At 38.1% G+C, this 25,190-nt stretch overlaps 1 protein-coding gene across 2 annotated transcripts in view; it reads right to left on the reverse strand.

The window, feature by feature from the left end:
- PCCA (propionyl-CoA carboxylase subunit alpha) overlaps positions 1-25,190 on the reverse strand; it is a 269,574-nt gene that overhangs the window by 55,905 nt on the left and 188,479 nt on the right. For both annotated transcript variants that reach the window (XM_090129267.1, XM_031613718.2), the window contains one exon: positions 12,538-12,636. In XM_090129267.1, the coding sequence (XP_089985393.1) occupies positions 12,538-12,636 (99 nt within the window). The remainder of the gene's footprint in view (positions 1-12,537; positions 12,637-25,190) is intronic.

Here is a 25,190-nt window from a genome sequence, read left to right on the forward strand (position 1 = left end):
TAGAGACCTTTTCATGTCCTAATAAAAATTCCATTTTTTTGGCCAAACTCCCCATCACACAGAAAAACACAACTTAAAAACACAACACAAATGAAAGGAAAAATAGAGTCTTTTTGCCATTCTCTTTAAAGGTTTCTAAGTAAAGCCAGGTAATGTGACGACTTATTTTCCACAACTAAGAATCAAACCACGTAAGTATTTTCTCATGCAAATCGTCTTCATAGCCAAGCAAGCCAGCAAGTCCTTTCAAAACTAATTTAGCAAACTGTGGACAAAATAACAAAATATATGTATCAATTAGGCACCTTCTAAAAGTAGTAGCAAGGCAAAGATATAAAACGGCCTTTTTTGCTGGTCTGACACTGCTGAAGTGCTGTGGTACCAAAGTGAATCACCACTGCTGTTTACTGTGTCCAAAATAGACACACTGCATTCAGTTATCAATACACTGAGAGTCAGTGTGGGCACTAAAATCTATCTCCTTGAATTAACAGCCAGTACAAAAAATATATACAATATATATTAGGGAAAGGGAGGAAAACAGTTAACAAACACAGAGGAGAAAAAGAAGTTTTCCTTCTGGGTGTCTTTCAGAAAACAAGAAAGAAAGGTAGAGAAATTCTGCAAGTCACAAAACATATGTTACACCAAGACCAAAAAGAAAATTGCCAGGCTTTTGAGAAACATATTACAAAAGAAGTCAGCACATTATCATAATTAATGTTTCAAATTACAGTTGTAAATAAATTTCAGCTGTTAGATGTGATTAGGTTTTTTGAAGCATATTGAAAGGAGTTATTTCTGTTCCACTGGTGGGCTTGTGTTTCTGGGATTTGTAAATGTAATTGATGTTTTCAAGAAAATGAAAGGACACGGTTAACAATTATTCTTTTATTTTTCCACCTCTTTAGAAAAAGGACCGGTCTCCAGTTACTCTTGATAAGTTAGATATTTACATATTCTATACCTCATAATAGATGGTTTCATATTGCATGTGATAGCAGGAAAGTAATCAAATAGAGGTAACATAAGAGAATAACTAATTATACGTACTGCCATTGTTTTCCTAATAAATTGCAAATTATTTACTAAGAGGTTTACACCAAAAAGCACAGGAAGTCTGCCACTTGAACAAAGACAAAACAGCACTGTATGTTCACCTGGGAGCACAGTAAAATTACATAGCCAATATCAATTACACGAACTTAGACATAACTAATACTCTTCTGGTTCGTTCAATCGACTGAGGTTCAGACTATCTTAATTAGCATAACATGAATTGAAAGTATATTTTTTTTTCCTTATTGGACATTAACAAGCTAAATCTAATCTGGAAAAAAAAGAAATCACAACTTTAAAAAATCCATCTGTAGCCTCAAAGCTGTCAAACGGGTAGGAGTGTTACATAAATATGATACGTATTTTTTATGCACTGCTTAGAGTATGTAAAACTGCATATGCTATGTATATACAAACAACATGCTTATGTATGCATGTAAAAACAGGCAAATGTACACAATCATATTGTGTTTGATTTTCCTGCTCTAAGTGTATCCTATCCCACAGTCATTTCACAAACAATCATTTTAATCTGTAAATCCCAGTAAATTACCAGAGGTTAGTGTGATATTACTTTAAATTCTTCTGCTTTGCCATAGAAAATTATTTCCACTTAGCTGAGTATCAATGATCTATTCATCGTAAGATGCAGTGGGGTTACAATCAGCTTTGCATTAAGCCCGCAGTGGATGAGCACTTTTAGATAAAAACGATAATAACCTTTACACGAAGAAGGATAAAGCAGCTCAGACAAATATAAAATATATATATTATTGAAAGAGATTCTAACCTGACACAGACATTATTAAACAATAACAAGAATTCAGTATTTTTCACAAATCTTCTGTTATCTTGGGCTATCTCCAAGCTATTTGATGGCAGCAGCTGCAGGGAAGAAATGGTATCAAAACAAAGAAACTGAAATAGACCAAAAGCAATTTTTTGCTTTGGTTACAAATCAAAAAGCGACGTGTCAACTCAAAATGAATATTCACTGGCAGGAAGTAACATACTGAAGTTTCCCAAACACATCTATCTATCTTCAGATACTATATGCTACTGTTATTGGCTGAAAGTAAAGCTGGAGACCGTTTGTTGCAGAAAATGCAAAGACTGTCATAATCTTTTTTGCAATTTTGTCAAGTGGTGGCATGTCTACATTGCATGTCAGACAACATGTATCAGATAACGCAGAGCAACAACAAAAAATCCCAAACCCAGACAACACGCTGATAAGTGTCTAAAATAATTTCAGAAGATGACTGACAAAAATTTGAGTGAAACTGGGTGTTTTCCCAGCACAGTTTTGTTTTTCAAAATGCAGAACTTCTTCTGACCCCTAATGCTTAACATCAACTGCTTGCTACCAGAAATTCTGAATGCCTTACAATACAAATTTTAAAGGGGGAATTCTACTCACATTTTGAATGGTACCTGTAACCCCAGACAGGTTCAATTTTATATTTATATATTATATATCAATTTTATTTATATATATATATATATAAATATATATCCCCACAATTGAGAAGGTGTAAAAATAGGTGAAAACAATATTTTATCCTCTAAAGTTATACTATATTCAGCTGATAGTAACTCATTATTTTGTGCATATGAGGGTGTCTGAAATGCACCACCATCCACCTGTGTCAGTCCAATCTTTAGAGTCCCATGGCTGGAAAAGAGAGGAGGAGAAAGCAGCAGAAGCTGTGAAACCATGAAATCTACATTTTGTCAGAATATGAAGATTAGTTTGGCTTTATCCACCTCACTTTCCATCTTTCCCTAGAACCTTTACAGAAAACAGGCTTTCATTTCAGCACAACCTTTCCATAGTATAAAATCCGAGCCCACAGATAATCTCAAGGGAAGTTCCATGGAGTTTCAGAAGAGTAAAACTTGACCTGAGAAGTCATGCAGCAACAGTGGCCTTTCCTGCAGCCTCCTTGCATGTTTTCCCATCTTATAAAAAGGTCAGGACACTGGATAGCATATCTACAAGCAGACCAGTAATGGGACCAAGCTTTCTTGTACTTTGAAGACTGCACTGCACTGTACATTCATGAAATGTGCAGTCTAGCAAGCCTTTCCACTTAGGGGATCTCTCTACTTCTATCACAACCTAGTGCTCTCTACTGGTGGTGCCATCATTTCCTCCTCTAACTGCAGTAAACTACAGGTAGAAACTTATCTGGATTTTGTGTGCTGCTCTACTCCTAGCCATTATCAGTTTAAGATCACACTTCAGAATAAATGGAGCCTCAGTTTGCTGTTCTTCCTCAGGGCACGTCCACACTTTTCAGCTTCATACAAGGACAGCAGTCATTCGGCAGGGAATTAGATGATCAAGATTTCTAAGACTGGTTTAAATAGTACTATTCTTTCCCTTTACAAGGGATCCTTCCAGGATGCTAAGATATTGGCCTCTCCCTGCACCTGTTGTGAGCTACTTGAATCCTTTTCCAAGGACTAAATAGAACCTACACTCAAACAGTCCAAATACAGATGCCAAGCACAGCACGAATGGCTTACAAGGTACCAATTCATAAAGAGAAACTGCACCTTCATAAATGTACCAGACTACAAACTTTAAAAGTAACATTCTCTTAATGCCTGAGATTGAATTGCAGTAGGCAGTTTAGGAACTTCTCCCATAAACAGAAAAATGGAAAAACAATGTTTCTTTGAGTGATATCCAATGTTCATGTTACTTGCCACATAATTTTATTATGGGTTTGATGTGGAAATGTTTAGTATTAATGCTGCAGCATTGGCTATCATATTTACAAAGAGCACCTTCCAACAATGCTCATGCACTCCCATAAGTAATCTGTCAAAGGTAGGTGTTACAAAGCAGTGGATGATAGGCTCAAAAAAAAATAGTAATATTGCTATCCAAAACTACACACAGGGAAGACTGTTTACTTGTGCCCCTAAAGAATTAATCTCAAAGACATTCAGTCCAGCCCAACATTTACTCCAGATATTCACAGTCACACTACTGTCAAGAGTTTGGTTCTCCCTAATTTCTGCTGTTACTACCTTAAATCATAAAATTAGTTAAACTTTTGGGAGTATTATCTTCATTTGACTGTGGTATGTTCTGCTCTCATCAGGGACACTGTGCAGGTAATACAGTACCATCTGATTCTTCATCTGATAATACTGATCGTGGCTCCAAGATTGATCCAAAGTCCTTTCTCACTCTTCCATGTCCTTTTTCCCCTTTGCTCTATGAACATATCCCATGTTCAAGAGAGAAATTTATTCTCTTGTAAGGTTTACATATGAAATTATAAGGTCTGTCAATAACTGAAAACAATGCCTTGGTCTTAGGACACATACAGAATCCTTATAGCTATTCCTTCTGAATACTGTCTGTCATTAAATTTTAAAGCTCCTTGGAAAAAAAGTATGGTATAAGATATGGGGACAACTAACATTCCATGATTAACCCTTTGAGTAGCACAGGGTATTACTAATCTCATAAGATTAAAGAAAGGGAGAACTGTGCTGTTTGTAGATACAGCTTTATTGCAGAGACCTGTCTCTGACAAGTGGACAATTAGTCCCAGAGGGGTTTACAGGGCATAGCAGTTGACTCATTTCCTTCCTGGATGAAAAAAAAAAATCATTTTCATGAAAGAATTGTTAAGGGTGGTGATACGTGCTTTTTACCCCAGCTTCTCAATTAAAAAAAAAAAAAAAAAAAAAAATAGAAGGCTGCAATAATCTGTAATCTTGTGATCATTTACTTCCTTGAATATTCCCCTTCTCTTTACACTTTCTCCATTCAAACCATGGACAAGTGTTGAGTCAGCCCTGAGTTAAACTGATTTGCTTTTTAAAGCAGATTTTAATACAAGTACACTGGTATGACAGTAAAGGTTACTCAACCTTTTTTTAAAGCCTCATGACTCAGGAACTGGCCACACTCCCATCGTATAGGCTATATGCATGTTCAGGGATCATTTTAAAAAGTAGTAATTTTAACAATTTTGGCAAATACCATTGCCAATCATGTCATAATATTTGTTTTAATATACATTACTGATAATCACAGCAAGAAGAACCATAATGGCTAGCTCTTACATAAGAGCTCTTATGTTCTCTTTCTCTACAATTCCTGGAAATAAAGGATGAAGTGGTACAATTACTAACTTTCTTGCACATAATTTTTCACAAACCCAGCAAGATCAACGACCTAATAATTACTTAAAGCAGATCATTCACATTTTTCAGAAACACCTAGGAGATAAGCATTAAACCATGTGTACTGGTCAAGCTTCAGAACTCTTTCTAACTGTAATTTCTCTAAGCTCCTTCACCCTTTGGGAAGCATCCACCTTGACTATATACATTATTTACCACAGGTGATACCAGGACATCAATAACTGTGCTCTGACATGCTACACAGCTTCAAAGTTCCCTGGCAAAACATCCTTGTCACAAGTTTGCCTTTTTTTTCCCTGCCCTCGATGTTCTCTGTTCTCCTCTTCCTCCCTTCCACAGTCATTTCTACCCAGAAGCAGTATTTTGGAATTGTAACCGATAATTGAATAGGATCGTCACCTTCATGCTTGGTTTTGGTCCAAAAAGCCATAGGAAACATTCAAAATTAATAATGAGAATGGATAACACATCAGTGAACACCACTGAATGATTGTATAAGTCTATGCTTTGCCCACACACAGTTCTGGTCCCCACAGCTCCAAAAGGATAACAACAGAAATGGGAAATGTTCTGAGGGCACCACACGACCGTAAAGACAGGTTTCTCTGCAACAAACAGCTCTGCAGTGCTGGAAAGCAGCAACTGAGGGAGAATATGGGCAGTATGGACAGGGATCAACTTCTCATTATCTCTTCCAATACAGGAGTTAGCAGAAATGCAAAGAACCTGTTTTAGCAGGGGGTTGGACTGGGTGATCTCCAGAGGTCCCTTCCAAACCCTACAATTCTGTAATTCTGTGACACTGCCACAGCAATCATTAGGCAACAATAAGGCTGAATAAGTAACTTGCCAAAATCTACAGTTCTCTTTCTGAAAACGCAGGGAAAGAAGTAACGACAATAATGGTACCCTGACAGACAGATGTTAGTATCTTATTATTATTATTATTATTATTATTATCATCATTATTGTTATTAAAACTCTGAAACACAGCAAGGCAAACTACACTGTATTCCAAAGGTTTTGTATCCATCTTTTACCTGGGATATCTGATTGCTTGCCTGTACTTTTCCCAAATGCCAAGGGAGCATCAAGCGATGCAATAAAATTCAGTTTCTCATTGTCACATCCACTGATCATCTTTGAGTTTCAAGGCTATGGCTTTGTAAGTATTCAGATGTCTGCCCTTATTTGCAAATCATTGTGTCCCTCATCTAGAGGTAACCTAACAAAAAGAATTCTCAATTAATAGGTAAAGGGCAATAGTGGAGTTTGTGCAGTAATTGCACGACACTGAAAAACAAACTAAGGTGAAATCTTCATGTACACTGTTAGCTATATCTTTCCAAAATCATCTTCAGAGTTATCATTACAGATAGCTCTGAATGTAATGTTTCAGATCAGAAGCCCATATAACATATCGTCATGGATTACACCTGAGATCTCAAAACAGTTAAAAAAAAATACAGATAGACAGATTAAAAAAAAAAAATTACACATTTGAAAAAGTCCCCACCAGGTTGAAGGAAATGAATACTTGGGCAAAGGCTTTGTTCTCCTATCAGACATTTCCCAGAATGTCAGACATTTCCCAGGAACAAAGACTTCATAAACTACAGCATTTTCGGTTTTTTGTTATTACAAACAAAAAAAATAATCAAAAGAAACGTTGTGTTAAAGAAACACTTAAAATTTGTCATATCCCAGGATGCAGAATATTCTTCTCTTGCTGGAATTGTTGATGCAATAAGTAAATTAAATGAAAAAAAAAAAAAACAACAAAACAGTGGCAATACTGAATTCCCTGTAATACTGCAAGTAGAGAAAACTCCACTGTTAAAGTCTCACCTATTTCATTTACAAAAGCACTTGAAGCCTGAGTGATTATTTCAGTTTTACAGGATCACTTTCTTGCTTAGTAACTCCACTACTCTTAATTATTTCTTGCTGTGACTGATAAAGACCTTTTTATGACAGACTTTGAGATGTCCAACACAGTCACAGAACAGTTAGGCTGGAAGTGACCCCTGGAAATCAGTAGTCAAGTTCCCTGCTCAAAGTAAGGCTAATATTGAAGCAATGTTGAGCTGCCAGGACTCTGCCTAACTGAGCTCTGTTTATGTCTCAGTTCAGCATAGACCGAATTCCTAAAACTAAAAAAACATGAAGGAAAGACATTGCCACTGCTATCATAATGCTGTGTTGCAGAAGCTGCCCAACATCATCAGGAGCTTCCCAGGCTCCAGGCGGAATGACTGAGCTCCCATTAAAGGGTGTGAGGCCTCATTAGAGCTCAGTGAGAGCTGACAATGTGGCAGTGGGGTGGCACGGTGTGTATGATACATGGTAGAGGGACGAGTGGTAGCAAGAGAAGGCGACAAGGAATTTATTTTGGCACAGAATCCTTTTGCTGTAGGGACCTGTCTGCAAGTAGATGGCACATAAGTATAGGCTGAGGGTTTGACGATGGGATCAGTAAAAGCAGAGAGTTAAACAGAATAATCTCAAAGGGACTGTAAAACAGCACTAAGGGGTTGTAAAATTTAGCCATAGAGGGGGCTCAGAATTTGAATGGTTGCTGGGTTGGCTTTTGAGAACTTGCTCAAATACAAGCAGTGCCAAAGCAAAGAGAGTTTGAGGACCTCCCACATGAGCTTCTTTCCCAAGCAATCTAATCTCCCTGTGCAGAAGGCAGCTACTTGCAACCTGCTTGTAGCATGCTGTCAAATAGAGGACTTGTAGCTAGGTTAAAGTATGCCTCCTGACTTCTTGGATTCATTGTTTTATCTGGAGGTTCCCTCAGGTTGTTGTTCACTTGAGGGAATAAAAAGAGACGTTCTGCTCTGAGGAAAACCAGCTTATTCTCTTCTCTTCTTCCACCCCCTCCTCAGGGAAAGAGATCTAGTATACACAGTTTCTCCTACAGGCATAGGGCTCACTGATATACAGCTTTCTTTTGCAAAGTAGAAGGATACAACAGTCTTCACAATCTCCAAAGATGCCAGCTCTCTGACCTCCATCATTGTTATTTTCCAGGATATGATTCTGAAACACTGCTTTCCCCTCCAGTTTCTGTCCAAGTTCTTATAGTTATTTCCCACAATTCGACACCCTCTTTTCAGCTCCTCCTTCACAGAAATCAGTGTTCATTTGTTCTCTACACATTGCTTGAAAGGATATACCACATTTGAATAGAACCTAGATATGCATTTTAAATCAAATAACAACCAATCCCTTCTGAATCCTCAGGAAGACACAGTGTAACCACATAGAATCACAGAAGCATTTCAGTTGGAGGGAACACACAAAGAATTCACCTCCATGCAATGAACAAGGAGACCCACAGCTAGATCAGGTTGCTCAGAGCCCCATCCAGCCTGACCGTGAAAGTCTCCAGGGTCAGGGCATACACCACTTCTCTGGGCAACCTGTTCCAGTGCCTCATCACCCCCACTGTAAAAAACTTTTTCCTTATATCCAATCTAAATCTTTCCTTTTTCAGTTTGAAACCATTTCCCCTTGTCCTATCACAGCAGAACTTGCTGAAGAGTCTGACCCTTTCCTTCTTACAGTCCCACTTCAGATACTTAAAGGCTGCTTTCAGGTCACCTTCTCTTCTCCAGGCTGAACAGCCCCAGAGCCCATTCTTGTAGAAGAGGTGCTACATCCCTTGGATCATTTATGTGGTTCTCCTCTAGACGTGCTCCAAGAAGTCCACATATCTCTTGTTCTGAGGACTCCACATCTGGATGCAGTACTCCAGGTGAGGCCTCACCAGCACAGAGTAGAGGGGCAGGATCACCTCCCTCACCCTGCTGGCCATGCTGCTTTTGATGCAGCCCAGGATACAGCTGGCCTTCTGAGCTGTGAGGGCACACCACTGGCTCATGTCCAGCTTACCATTCACCAGTACCCCAAGTCCTTTTGGTGGGGCTATGCTCTATCATCACATCCCCCAGCTCGTGCTGATACTGGGAAATGCCTGTACGTGCCTATAGACACTTCTCCGAATTTCAGCAAAGGTAGATTTTAAATTCACAGTGTCTCAGCTTAGTGCAGATTCCAGAGCCGCTAATATCTTCGGAAAAATATATGGGAAATATTTCAGCAAAGTATTTCTGCACACAAAAAATTAATTTCCTTGGTGCACAAAATCTTACCCTTCACAATGTATTTAATTCAGCCTCCTCAAATGAGAGATGTTCTAGTCGAAAGTGGAGAAAATGATGACACACTGAGATCAGCTGAGGAATTACTAAAAGTAACAACAACAAAAAATGTTGGAATCTGCATGCTTCAAGAAATTCTACGGGGTCTGGCCCTGACGCTCGTCCCTGGAGACTGTATCTGAGAAGCCTCTTGCTCCAGTGATCCAAAGTTTTCATCATTTCAACACCTTCTGTAGCATTCTACGGTTTCACAGTAATCCAAATCAGCATAAAGGTTTGAGAGCCCTTATCCTGTAAGAAAACGGATCCCGGGTTTTGGTCCCTCTATCATCTGGGGAGCTGGCCAGGCACTCCGCAGTGCCCATCTGTGACACGCAGATGGGCTTCCCTGCAAAGGAAGGAAAAGCACAAGCAGGGGATGCCACACATCCTAGTTGTGCCCTGATATGCCCTAGACAGGCTGCAAGTAGGGCACAGAGTTCTCCTTAGGCTCTCAGATTTATTCCTAAGTCTCCTAGTCTAGAAACAGCTTTAGAAAACCTGCATTTTAAAGTCATAGGTTTTCTTAAACTTCGCTGTTAGTGCTGTGCTTTGCTTTAATGCACACTGAGCCTTTAGCAGAAGAGTGGAAACACAGGAGCATGCTTGATTACTTATTTTTAAATGTGCAACAGATATGCAACAATTTGAATGTCTAGACTATAATTTACATAAATACATTTTAAACCAAAACATTTTAAAATTATTTGTTTCCTGCTTCTACACTTAAGTACTTTGCTGGATTGGGGCCAGACTATAGGAACAAACTAAAGGTGCATAAATCAATCCTTCAAAGAAATATAATGTTCATAAAGACTGTACTTGGTTGAACAAATTTAGAAGAATGAAACCAACTATGAAGAGAAATTAGACTGGCTGAAAATTAATAAAGCACAGCTGGAATTATTCGATTCATCCATATTTGTTGCTTAAATGGCTCTAGGGCTAAGTCTTGCTGAAAGAAGATACTTGAAGACTCAAGGGTCAATTGCTTTTGGAGACAAACTGACCTACAGGAATACACTTGTCTAATTTGGTTCTTGCAGCGGGGCAAGTCTACAGAAATATCTAACCAAAAAACCAATTTAGATTCCAGTGAGTGGATATCAGAGGTCAGGCTTAAGGTTCCCATAATTTTACATACATATGATAAAAGGTTAATAACTCTTAAGCTACTGAGGTTCTTTACTAAAAGCAAAGGCTTACATGATAACATTGAGAAAGATACAAAATATGCGCTTATTTCACAGAATCACAGAAACCAAGGTTGGAAAAGACCTACAAGATCACCCAGTCCAACCATCCACCTATCACCAATAGTTCTCACTAAACCATATCCCTCAACACAACATTCATTTCATATTCTGTTGGACAAATAGGTGCACAGCCAGTTCATTGCATGTTGTTACAGCCAGTCCTGTTGAATTTCATACAATTTGGTCATACTAAGGCTGCACAAGTAACACTGTTGCTTGCTCAGCTCCTGGAAGAAAGCTTATTCAGATCTCACCATCATTAATTCTGAAATGAATTTTATGTGCCAATTCAAATATTACACTCCTAGTCATCTGTTCTTAACTATTATTAACCATACAGAGGGTGGTGACGCACTGGAACAGGTTGCCCAAGGAGGCTGTGGATGCCCCATCCCTGGAGGCATTCAAGGCCAGGCCGGATGTGGCTCTGGGCAGCCTGGTCTGGTGGTTGGTGACCCTGCACACAGCAGGGGGGTTGAAACTAATGATCATTGCGGTCCTTTTCAACCCAGGCCGTTCTATGATTCCATGATACTCAGCTTGCAGTGGGGCCTTCTGAATGCAGGTATCCGTTCTAAATACGTTTTTCTCCTAAGCAGATTTTATATGTTTAAATATTGGTATAATTTCCTCTTACTGATCAGGGATTCACTTTGTAAAACAGCAGCAGAATGGACCAGTATTAAAATACAAAAAACAAACTGTATAATACTTCTTTTTTTAGATATACACAATCCTTGAAGTTGGCAGCAATCAACCAAGAAATCTGCATGTAGTGAAAATTTCACTCACAGCCCATAGGGGCACACACACAATCACAGAACCATAGAGGTTGGAAGCGACTTCTGGAGATCATCTAGTCCATCCCCTCTCACTAAGCACTCTCACTAAGTCCTTGAAAGATACAACTTTTTTTTTTTTTCCCATCTCAGAGTCTTTCAGTCACAGAAAAAATAACATTTCCATTTGGGCAATATACAAGGGCTGAAAATGAAAACAAATGCAAGTACTTCACTGTAATTTATCAGAAATCTGACTTCTGTATTACTGATTAACGTATGTAAAACAGGCAATTTTTGTATGCAAAAAAAAAAATACTTTAATGTTTCCAGAAGGTTGGTTTTTGTTTCATTTTTCCGCTTTTCACTATTTCCAGGATCAATGGACTTTATAAATAAATGATTCTTCAACAAATACATGAATTTTAATTGGCATTATCCTCTCCAAATCTACAAGACAGTTAAAAGCACATCCTTTTGTGTGAAGTTGTTTCCAAACGCATTAGTGGTCAGAAGGAAAGAATGTATGGCTACGTTATAATCTTCAGATTTTCCTTTTCTTCAAACCATACAAGGTTTTGGATGCTTTCTGCATTTTTCCTAAATCACGGAACTAATAATATTAAATAAAGGCTTATCGTAAAAGCATGTCACATGGAAGATGCACTGTCCCATGACATTCAACCTGCTAAGGTTGAAAAGTGGAAAAAACACGTGATCCCAAGATGAGAAGAATACTTCTACTGCCATACCCCACCCTTTTGTAAACAGTAATTCCAGCCACCTAGGAAAGAGATAATAGGAAACTGGAGTAAATTTCTAAAATAAGCAACTTCTAATTAGATGGAGGATGTTTGAAACTCCAAGTGAGGAACTCTAAGAGAAGCTCATTTCACTGAAGGCCTGAATGCATTCAAAACTCAAAGACTCCATTACTCACACAGCATAGCATAATTTTTATAAGATGGAAAGTTCAGACCCCATGTATCAATATTTTTGCATCTAGAGGCAAGCATCTAAAAGTTAGATCAGTTGCACAGATAAAGGGGCTGGTAAATTTACCTGTACAGTCCTCTGAGTGCCATCGATGGTGACAGACAACAAGGGTAGAGCCAGGTTCCACTCGCTGGTCACGTTTAGTTTCATCCCATCAACTTCCACCTGTTGTGACACCAAACAAGGCTGTTACTATGAAGACAGACAGAAAACTGATCTCAAGTTCATTACTGCATACAAAGCAGCGACCATTTTAAAACAGATGGCTCCCAAACAACCTGTCATGTTTACTGCTTCTGCCATAAAAGACAGGGTCCAACAACAGAGTCTTCTAGCTATCTCTGGGGAGAGGTGAAGGACCTGTGAACAGCTGCCTCCAAGTAGCAAGGTTTCAAATGATTTCCAGCAAGTAACAAACAGCCATCCAACTTTTAAACCTATCTGGACATGCTACATTTACTGCAATTAGACAAGTAATGCATATAAATTCCAGTGACACCTTGCAACCCACACAACAGGGCTTGCATATAATATTCTCTCCAAGGACCAAGGGAAGAACTTCTCCTATGCTTCTAATGAAGGGTTTTGCATTGTTATCTTAATTAATATGAGGCAGTAATTAATTCTTCGGTGTTTGCCTCAAAAGTCTAGAAAAACTTTGCAAATTCTGTCATGTTTTCTCTCAATATACAGCCTGATCAGAGGAATGAATTTCTGACTTGAATATCAATATGGTTATACAGGTAGCAATTCCCTCTCCCCCCCCCCCCCCAAAAAAAAACCCCAAAAAACTATGATCTTTATACAAGAACATTTCTGTGTAAAAATTCCTGAGTTCTGGAGGAAGTATAGGCACACTTGTATATCACAGAGAAGATGTGATGACATTTCCCTTATTCTTCCACTGAATAATATGCACGTAACTCATTCAACTATACAAGCCTCAGAGAAAGAGATGGATTATAAAAAAAGTATGGCTATACATGGAATAAAATAATTACTGATTAATGTCTGTGGCATTTTGTGTCTGTGGTTTTGAATGTCACCATGCTATCAGATGTTGGTAAATAAGATTTCATTTAGAAGATTTACTATAAATAGAAGAAAAAATATGGTTGGCTGATTTCCCTCCTCTCTCAAAATCTCAGAATATTTGCAATCACTAAATTGCAGATGATACTGATAACGACACAAAATATTGCATACATTCTCAGCAGACTACAAGGAAATTACTGCATCTGAAATAAAATTGAGCCCACATTTTGTGAAATAAAACTTAAAAAAACCTTCCCTTTTAGATCTCAGGCTAATCATTATTTCATCTTACAATGAGAACAGGCAACTGCAATCTTAGCGTGGCTTAAAAGAAATCCATAGCAGCCAAGTGCAGAGGAGCAATATGTAATTCAATATTTTTTTTTTTTCAGTTGAGGAAAAAAAATCTAGCTTAAAAATCCTCTAATTTTATAGACTTTAGTTCAGAGCATAAAATCTGACTTACAGTGATACAATCTACTCAATTCCTGGAGGCTTTAGCTAAAAATAAAGTTACATGCACAGAACACGAAGAAAAACAAGTCATTTACAATGGTTCAGCAACAGGCCAGATTAGCTGGCATGCTTCAAGTACTTTACACTGCTCCAGTGATGCAAAACAGCCATAAACCTGACTTGAGTTAAACCAGACCTGCAGCTGGTTTGCATTCCCAAAGCACAGAAAAGCAGCTGGAACGCACCAGTGGATCCAGCTCACTCATTCCCAGCAAACCTGAATCAGCAAATACTGCCTTTATTGGGAACAGCGATCTGAAAAAGTCTGGAGAAAAGCAAACCTGGTGCTCTGCCTCAACAACCTTTGATTAGCAACTGAACTCTGCTAAAGCAATTACTAAAAAAGCTATCTGTTACTATCACTGTAACAAAGAAAGACCGTCTGCATTGGAACTGGGCCTGAAAATATCATTTGCCACGTTTCTCCAAGGGAGGAAGAGAGATGCTATAAAAGCATACCAGACCAGGCCACCAAAAGGGTTCAGCTATACACCATGCTTTTTGCACTGCAGGATTATCTATAATCTTATTGAAGGGTGTTCCAGTGACAAGACATAGCTCAATATCTCCAAGCCAAACTCAATTTAATAATTCTCTCTTTCACCACTGTACAGAAAAAAAACCAAAAGTGTGTCACAGCAGTAAATGATTTGCTTAAAATCCCTCACAAGGGTCTATACAAGTCTACACATCATTGTACAGATTAAATTAGTATTGAAAAATTTCTGGTGGAAATCTCCCTAAAAGAACATATGCTAAAGTTAAAGCCTACAGCAAGCCTAAAGAAACTGGCACTTTAGGAAAACAAGCAGACAACATATTGCCTCGCCTATGTTTTCTTCCATTCAAGAAAGAATAACGGGTTAGAAGGAAAAAGAAGAAAGAAAAAGTATTATCTGAACTAATGCTTGCCTCACTAAACTGCAGCAGTCTTCTCAGAACATAGAGCTGTGTTTTATTATTAGCTTTCACCTGCTAATAATAAATAAATGTGGTATGGTGGTGGTGAAGATATATATATTTATATATTTAATAGTATTTGTTGTCCCTGTGTAAGGGCAAAAAAGATAAAAGCAGCCACAGTCCTCCTTTGTAATTATTTTAAAGTCAGAAGTCTCTGTATACGAGGGCCTCAGAAAAAAAGAATGGTAATAAACACTGTTAGAAAAGTCACACAGCTTACTCTACTATCACAACTTGCAGAATTTCACTGCTATGCACCTGAACCAGTAGCAGCCCCTTCAATTCTTGTGGACTGAGTTCCTGATGTTTTGCATAACACTTAGCCAATAGTGCAAAGAGCTGCAAAGCATAAACTGCGTTCTGTTTCCTTTAAATAACATCATTTGTCATTCCATATGCATGTCAGGCAATTAGAGGAGGCAGCACAAGCCTGAGTGTTATAGCCCTGTTAATTTACTAAATGCAAAGTCTCACATACATCTGGCACATGTCACTTCTTCTCTCCTGGAAATGAAGGTGGTTTTCCAGGAGACTGGAGGGCAGCTTGAGCAGTTGTTTCCTGCCCGATGCTGACCTGCATTATGCCTGCAGATCTTCATGTCAGCCTTGAGTCTGACTAACTTAAAACCCATCTCCGAGAACAAAGTTTAATTCAACTTTAACTTGATGCTTTTGGCCTAGCTTCTGGCCTATAGTGTCCTGTCTGATGATGCCTACTGGAAGTACTGGACATATGTGGCAGAAGGACTGCAGAGATGGCATCTGTGAGCAGAGCCTAGCACTGTCCTACAACAAAGCAGAGCCAGCTCCAGATACTTCAAAAGGGACCTACTGTTGGCCATCGCCAATGGAGAGTCCTCTCCTCCTTCTTGTATATTTTTCCCCCATTGTTTAGGCTATACTTGCTAGTGGCAAAGGATCTGATTGATTACCCATAAAGCATTTAACATTTTTCAGGATCATAACATGGAAGAAATGATGGAGTGCACCTCTGAAAAGTATTTGGCACAGTCAACACTGTGGGGTACCACTGTCATCCACAAAGTCTACAGCGGACAGAGGAATGAGCAAATGGGAGCTTATTGAAGTTTAAGACAAGTTATTAAGTCCACCACATGGTAAGAAGAAACTCTTGAAATGATACAGACTGTGACTTGACTTGCTGGGGAACAGCTCTGTGAAAAAGGACCAGGAGATCTGGGTAGACATGAGAGCTGGACATAAATAAGGCAGCAGCATGCCCTGAAGATAAAAATGTCTAGCAGTATCCTGCTCTGTTGGTAGACAGAAGTGATTATTTCCTTCTACTCAATATTCATAAGATCACAGTTAGATACTGGGTCCACAAGAAAGACATTGACTTTGCTAATAAATTACACAAAGTTCCCATTAGTCTATTCCTCTTGCCTGCCCAGGTCCCACTGGGTGGCAGCACTGCCCTTGACTGTATTGAACAGTTCCAACTGTTTTATGTTATCTCTATCATTTATGACCAGGCACTTCCATTATCTCCTCCAGATCAGTGATAAAATTGTTGAATGGGAATGGTATCAAGATAGACCCCAGCAGTGCTCTACTTTCTGATGACCTCTGAGGACAGTGCAAACCATTAACCATGACCCAGTGAGCCTGACCACTCAACTGATTTTTCACCCATCTTGTTGTGCAAGATGGTGTCAAAAGACTGGCTAAAATCAAGTTAAACATCACTTGCTGCTCTCTGCTAGTCCACAAATCCAGTCAATTTACCAAGGCTGACAGGTGGATTAACTCCTGGTAAATTAATGCTTACAATTCCTTATGCTTGTAATTCCTTACCACCTTCTTGGTATGCCCAAAAATGTGCTTCAACAGGATTCACTTCATGATCTTTCCAGAGACTAACATGAGGCTGACCAAGCTGCTATTCCCTGGGTTTTGCTTTTGGCCTTTTCTGAAGATTGATACAACACTCACTTTTCTCCAGTCACGAGATACCTTCCACAACCTCCATGCCCTTCCAAAGACAGTGAAGTCTTGCCATTACATCCATGAGTTCTCTCAGTTTGTCTGGTGGAGTTTATCTGGTCACATGGACTGCCATGGGTTAAACTCCCTCAATAACCAGCTTAATCTGCATCTACCACCAGTTGTTGTTCTCCTTGAATTCTTTCAATAAATCACAGAGGTCCAGAAGACATTGCTGGTGAAGAATGAAGCCAAGAAATCATCAGGTATGTCCAGCTTACCCGTGACTGCTGTTACTAAACTACTTGCCATATAAAGTACCACGAAGAGACAGTTGCTTTAAGCCTGGAAACAGTGTCTTTTAAATAAAAGCTGAGCTCATTGATGCCTTTATGACAGCGACAGCAGTATCTTTGATTCAAATTAACTGGTTGCTACAGATTGCACTGTATCTTGTAATTGTTGACAAAATATACTCACATCAAATTAACAGGAACTGATCTTTTTTCTTTTTTTTTTTTTTTTTTGGTGACTGTAAGTTTAGTTATTTTTACTTTTGAAGTGGTTGTCGAGATGCTTTCAAAAGAAAGTTAAAATATATGAGTTTCAACCTCATTAAAAAGGTCTCTTTTTTTTTAAACAAACTTTTCTTTTGTTCATATCAGCACTTACTTTTAAAAAAGACCCCAAGAGAGAGTTCCAGTCTATAGATCACTCGTCCTGAAAGAAGCTCTGTTAACTATTTATAGATCATGTCCTTTTGTGCCAAACTAGATCAAGCAATTTATTCAGTGCATGACTGCAGGAGAGAAACTCATTTGCTCTAAGTGTCATCAAGGCAGTCTTTTACCTGCTATGAACAAGACCAGAAATCTGAATTGCTGGGCTTTCATTTCAAATGCACATTTTGACATCGTGTGGGGTGCCATCATTTCTTTCAAAATTTCAAAGTATTAAGCACATTCACAGAAGGCACAGTCCATAATCACAAGAATAGCAAATAGCCCATAACCACTAGAATAAAGCAAACACGTGCACGCATTCAAATTATCTCTCTTTGCTTTAAAGTAGCACATACAGATGCAAATTACCATTAGCTGCTTTGGTTTATCTCACTTTAGAAGTAGGAGCGTGTCAGCCTAGAGACAAGGAGAGGAGCACACAACAGGTATCAGCTTCTCAGATTAACAACAACATTATCAAACAAAACAAAATTAGAGAAGCAATGGCCTTCATCACCTCTAATCAGCAAATGCTTTCTTCTACCCTTCACCAGGGAAGATATCTTCTCTGTAAAACCTAGCACTATACACAGCAAAAGCACTCTGCCGTGGCAAATACTTTGCTTCACTACTTCAGTTTGCTTTGTAGAGTCATTAATAAGATGATGTCTCATATCTGTAACCTGCCCAAGCCTTCTAAAATTAAGAAAAAAAAACAGAAAGCAAACAATAAAAAAGTTAAAAATACAGCAATAAAAGAAATCAGCTGTTAGGAAATAATTTAAATTTGATGACAACTGCTTCAGGTACAAAAATCACATCTGCTTTGGGGAATATATGCATTTGTTGCTACAGGACCAAAGTAGAAGAGAAGAAAGACTTGCTTTGCTTTTCCCGTTGCTCTATGACAAATGCCCTAGCTCCAGCATAGGTATAAGAATTGTTCTGAGATGGACAGAAAATGGTGCAAGTGGTTCAAAACAGAACTGCTACTTTCCTGTACACACTGGGCTCTTTCAAGGTTGCACTGCAATCCAGTTTTCCTTGATCAACAGGACAATGTGCTGGGAATATTCTCCTTTACTTTCTTGAAAGGGTCTAGCATTGAAGCCAATGGTAGAATCTGGGTAATTAAAAGCATTACGTTGGGAGTGAAAAATACATTGGTAAAATAAATATTTACAAGGTAGATGATGCTGTTTTAGGAGCTCTGGACTCGTAAGTCATGCCTACGAATTGAAATCACTAAGCGAGCCTGATTCCTAAATGACTTTCTGCTGCAGTTTCCACTTCTCTTCCAGTTCAGAGGCACAAAGGTATCCCACTCTGCAATCTATAAAATCATACCACAATGTCACTACAAAATATGACAGTCTAAAATTCGTTCCATCATTTCAGACAAACAATACATTTTGGAATCATTGCTTTTTAACTGGGGGAGAGGGGTGCAAATCAATATTGGCCACTGAGAAACTCCCAGTATCAACTATCATAGTGTTTTGGAAAGGTAACAACACAGAGAATATATTAGGAAGATTAAAGGGGACGGGCAGACCTGCACACACATCCCCATTAAAAAATACCAATTCCTATTAGTTTGTTTTCTATCTCCTTTCTAGACTGAGGATTTTGCATAGATAGACTTTCAGGTCTGGTCTAAATGAAGCATACCACAGCAACCTGAAGAGTATTTGAAATCATAAGAACTATGTCCATCAACTGAGCAAGTGTATTCTATTTCATTCACAACTTGATAGAGAAATCCAATAAAATCAGCAGGCTCCAAAATAGCCAGTGAGAAAGAAAAAGCACTCCATATTGTATTTGGAAGTTGTATTGCTCCTTAATTTTGTTACATAGAGTGGATGACTACACTGGATATATTTCGCCACTGATTTCAGTTACATTTCCCATCCTAATACCATGGCAGCAAGACTGTCTTCTCTTAGAATAAGAATAGTTAAAACAAGTGTTATTCTAACAAGTGTCAGAATAAGCAATAGTAAAACAAGTGTCTTTGATTTGACATTGTGTAGTGACAAGAAGAAAGTACAATGGGTATGGATTTCATCCAGCAGTTCCAACCTGCTGCTCTCAGCTGTCACAGCAGGACAAAGGTCAGCAGTAGTGTTTAGGATATCCCCAGCACAAGGTTATTCACCATTTAAACTAAAAGCTTTACATGCAAAATTGCTGCTGCTGCTACATATCTTCTCCAAACTGCCCATTATGTGCTTCAAGACAATATGTAATTGCTTCTATAGCCAAACCTGTTTTATATCATATGCAGTCCAATGCATTCCCTTTACTCAAACTTCCAATGGGGCATATTAGTTCACTAGATTAAGGAAAAAGTGTGATAACAAATAGATTAGTTATATGTTTTTTTTATTTAAATATTTTCTAACTTACAGCCAGCAGACAAAAAAAACCCTTTAATTTCTGAAATTAAAAATAAGGACTGGGGAAGAGTAGGCTAGATGCAATAACAAACCTACTTCCATTGTTTCATTTATTTCCAATTTTAATAACTTTAAAATCAGAGTACTTGATGACTTTCAAATCTAGTCAAAAGTAACATCATCTTCATCAGATGCTTACCACATCCCTTCTGTCAATGCCTGCTCTCAAAATAAGTACTTGAATCATCTCTCTTGGATATGTTTGGCCATTACCAAGACAGGAATTCACATTTTTTATCAAACTCACCAGCCAACTTGCAGGGGAAAAAAAAGAACTAAGGAATTACCAGAAGTAATAGAAGGCATATCTACCGGAGAGCCCTTCCTCTAGCTTTTAAAATAGGTCCAGAAAAGGAAACAAGAATGACATGGCTCCACAGGTATCAGCGATAAATAGAAAAGGGAGGAACACTTGCCTGGGCACAAGGTATAAAAAGGAAAAGCTGAAGCAGCAGGGAGAAGTTGAGATATCAGAAGAGTCATAAGTCAATTACACAGAAGAGGAAACACTAAAAAAGTTTTGCAGCATTTCCATAAGCTGAACAAATGGTATAGCAATGTAAAACAGATGTTTACATCTAACGCTGTTTACCTTACCACTTAATGGGATCGCACTGTTTATGTTAAACTGATAGCCATGAATTCACTGAAAAGGCAGAAAAGTATGATGGTGAATAGACATCTCTTAGAATTCTCCATTTTCCCATAGTTTCAGCTACTCACATTCAAATAGGTTTCAGGGATTTGCTACTGGCTTTTACCAGGGTAAATTCAAATTCACTGTGCTAATAGAATAGTTCAGTATTTTCTTCAGAAAGGCCACAAACATTACATTCTATTTCTATTTGATGTGTTGGGTTGAGCAATCCTAATTATGTTTTTAGCACAGAAAAGTTGATACGGAAACTGTTCCACAAGTTGTTTGGAACGTTCAATTTTCCAATCTACGTAAACGTAGGGGAAAAAATGAAGTGCACACCCTGAAATAATTTGGCATTAGAGACAAATTACTGACATCCTCTAGCATTGAACAAAGATAATTTCCTCACCAGAGAAACCTCATGAAGTGATTACAATACTGTAACTACAAAATTGCAGTCAGCACCTGCTAAATAACCTTTGTATTTTAATTGTCTATAAATATTCAGACTTTTGGCAAATCAAATATACCTATTTTTTAACAGTTGTCAACAAGGATTGAAAAAGTTTTGGACTGTTGTAAATAAAAGACAATTGTCACTCTTTAAGCCACATATTTACTGCAAAAATGAGTAATTCTGGAGATACCTACTTAGAAGAAAATGCACAAAGAATACAAAGCAATAATGTTAGCCAAGTCTCAGGCAGCAAAGAAAAAGGCATTTTGATATTACTGTGTATTGCCTTCATCTTTTACATACCAAGAAAAATGTATATACTTATTTTTGAAGGTTTTGTTGCAAAATGCTTATTTTTCACAGAAACATACCATGAATCTTTTTATAAATACATTTGGGGCCCTTTCAGAAACTCTTGTTTGTAATTACTATCTTAATTTTTCTACAATACTTTTCTAAAACTTTGAAAGACAAAACACAATCTAAGAGACATCACTTCGTATTCTCCAGTGCAGTCACAAAACATAAGTGGAATTCCAAAGATGAGAAGATGTGGGAAGTTTAACTATGGATCATAACGCTTCAAAGCCTTAGCAGTCCCAAGAGACAGTAACATTTTCCTACTTTCCCTAGCACTTCAAACAAAGGTCCAATTCCTGACCCCAATAACCCTGGCCAGACTCCATCTCACATATGCACTGAAAAATCATGCTATGTGGCAGATAGAGACCTTCATTCACTCACTGCATAAGTAATCTACTATCCTACTTAAAATATTCTCCCTTCTGCCAAGCGGATCATTGCTCTCAGAGCTGTAAGCCAGTCCACACCACTTGCCCAGAGACTATAAAGACAGTATATATTTAGGGTGCAAAAACAATTGGAGCCTATCTCCAGGGATGTGCTACAGGGCAGCAATCAGCCAATCTTCTGAATTTCTTCAAAGTATGAAATTCATTCTCCCTCACTATGAAGCAAAACTTAATTTTAACACTGTGGCACAAAGTAGTTGGAAGTGTCACAGAGACTGGAAGGTCCTAGGCAAAAAGGGCACATTAAAGATGCTTCTCTGTACAAGACTGTATTCGGAAAACAGGAGAAAATGTAACTATACAAGGTTTTCTTTGGAGAAATAGGGCTTTCAGCTGTCTGAACCTGAAACCCAAAGCGTCAATGCAGTTCACATGAGAAATCTAGGAGACGGTAAATCAAGCAAAACAAAATCAAAGCAAAACCAAAACAAAAATGGGTAAGACGTCTTCCATTATTTTTAGAGAGTTTAAGGGACTTTGCAATTATGTCAACAGGATATCAATGCAAATATATCAACAAGAAATGTAATCCAAGCACAAATTCATGTAAAATGGAAAATGAAGTGTTCTAAAAGCTAAACATTTTCAAAGTAAATCCACAAGCAGATGGAGAAAAAATGGGGAAAAAAAAAAAGGTAAATTAAAAAAAACAACAACCAAGAGCGAAGAAAAATTGAGCTTGACATTCCAGAAAGAGTCAAAACAGCTAATATAACCCCACAGAAGAAGAGCAAGGGACAAAATCTCAGACAGGAAATTACAGTGCCTATATAAACGGGGATCCTACGTAGAAAGGCATATTAATGAAGCTAAATTCATGCATTAAAAATCAAACATATTCTAAGCGGAAGAGAGAGGACTATTAAAAAACCCTTGTATAATTGTTTATAAATAATTCAAGGCCTCATTATTCAAAAGAAGGTGACAAATGAGGACAGTACAGAAAGAGCAACAAGGACAGAAGGGGGGCTTGAATATACTGTTACACAAAATAGCAAAAAGTTGAAAGGGTCAGCGTTCAAATGATTAGCAACAGGCCTACCTAATACCACACCAGCACAGTTGCTTCCTGTCTAAAATGACCTCCAAGACACTACCTTGTCCAATGCTCTCTGACTTTCAGCTAGACTTTGGCAAACAGAGGACAGGCATGAATAGCAACAATGAGCTGAAAATTTCCAAAATGTGTTATTATTGTGGCTCTTGACTGATATAAGCAATGAGAGAGAATTGAGGGGAAAAATTATGATGAACCAGGAAGAATTCGGACTCAGTGAATAACCTGTGTGAACCACTGCCTCCTTCACCTGGGCTTCTTTTATTAGCTATTTGATAAATGTCCAAAAAAGTCAATAGCATTGTTCCTTCAGACCTTCCCCAACTGCCTTTCCCCAGTGCAGGGATGAAGATGTTTTCCAAGACCACTGCCCTTCTGTGAGGTACTGGAATGACCCCAAGAGATGAGAAAGAGGATTTGGGCTCCTTTGCTTTCTTTACAAGGTGGAATGCAGCAAAGGGCTATCAGGAAACAAAATAATGCCCTACTCCTAAATCTTGCAAACAGATCCTTATGACATAGCTGTGTGTCAGCCTTACGCACATTTTCAGAAGACATGCTTCTTTGCAGAAGTTACTATTCCAAGCTATAAGCTATTCATCAAATAATAAGCTAACAGTTCGTTAAACAAACTACTTAACCGAGTGCTGTACATACAAGGGTCAGCAGATCCCTGAATGGATGATTTGGCTGGCTTAAATATTTAAAATAAAATTGTTATCTGGAGCTGAACAATGTCAAGTGATACTAGCGTGGCATTTATAATTTCTTGTGAAAGAATCCAATAAGCTTTAGTGAATGTCATTGTCAGAACAGTACATGATACTGCAACAGCTATTAGGAAGCTACTTCTTGGAAATGAATGACAGCATAAATCATGAACAAGCCTGAGTTTTCATACAGACATTAAATACATGCCATTTTCAACTTGCTACTACTTGCACCTCCCGTAACAATTATTCTCAATTTCTTTTCATCCGTCCCATAAAAAATGATTGCTTCTGCTTTACTTAATCCTCCACTTACATCAACTCTATTGTTCGCTTCCTACCCTTTCATCTTCTCCACATTAATTCCCCACATCGCTTTTGATCTAGCTTTTTTGTTTCCTTTCTCCCCCTACAGGTTCTTCCTGATGAAGAATTTACAGCCATAATGTTCATCTGACGTGCATGGTGATATTTTATTGATTTGCTACTCTATCTATTAGTTTTGTATAATGAACAGCATTATACAAACCACGAGATGGGTTGCCTATACCTATATATTGGATCTTAAAAATCAGTTTAACTGAACTTCAAAAATACTCCACTTCATTGGTAAATATTCATATTTAATTATAAGTGGAGCAGCATATGTAAAGAGCAGCCTATGAAAACAAACATTTCCTCTTCGCAGTCCAAAGAATTCCTCTTTGCCATAGTGGCAAGCCAAGTTAATAGAATAATTGCAATTTTCACTGCTGCTAAATAAGAAATAAGACAACCTCTCCAGAGCTGTTGTGTTATTGTAACAGATGCCCACAGAAACAAATGCACGTTATTTGTGTCCCTTCAGAAAGGATGGTCCTTTTAGAACTAGAAAGACAGTAAGAAGTGGAGCAGTTGATTTTAGCCAATACAAACTATAAATTGTATTTTAAATACATTCTATATTCAGCTTCTAAGGGAAAAAAAGAAAAGTATTCGGTTTAGGCAATTCTTAAAACTTAGCACTGAATAAAAGCATGGGGTTTTTTTTTTGATAACTTAACAGCCATACCTCAGTACAGGAAATGATATTACTTTCCATATTTTCTGTACTTTCCTTGCTGCAATATCATAGAAACTATGCTAAATGTTGTACTTACTCAGCTGTATCAAAACCAGTCACTGAACAAAACCTCTGAGCAGTCTCAGGAGTAGAGACCAGAGCTGTGGCACGTTTTACTTCATCCTCATTCAAACAACGCCTCATGCCTTTCTAGTCAGTAGATGTTAGACTTGGACATATTGGAAAAAGTCTCTAATGGACAGCCATCAAGATGATGAAGAGATGAGAGCAACTCTTGTTTGAGGAGAGGCTAAGAGCTGGAACTGCTCAGGCTGGAGGAGGTTCAGGAGGGATTT

The sequence above is a fragment of the Phasianus colchicus genome, chromosome 1 (genome assembly GCF_987193195.1).
Source record: "Phasianus colchicus chromosome 1, bPhaCol1.hap1.1, whole genome shotgun sequence".
Classification (NCBI taxonomy): domain Eukaryota; kingdom Metazoa; phylum Chordata; class Aves; order Galliformes; family Phasianidae; genus Phasianus; species Phasianus colchicus.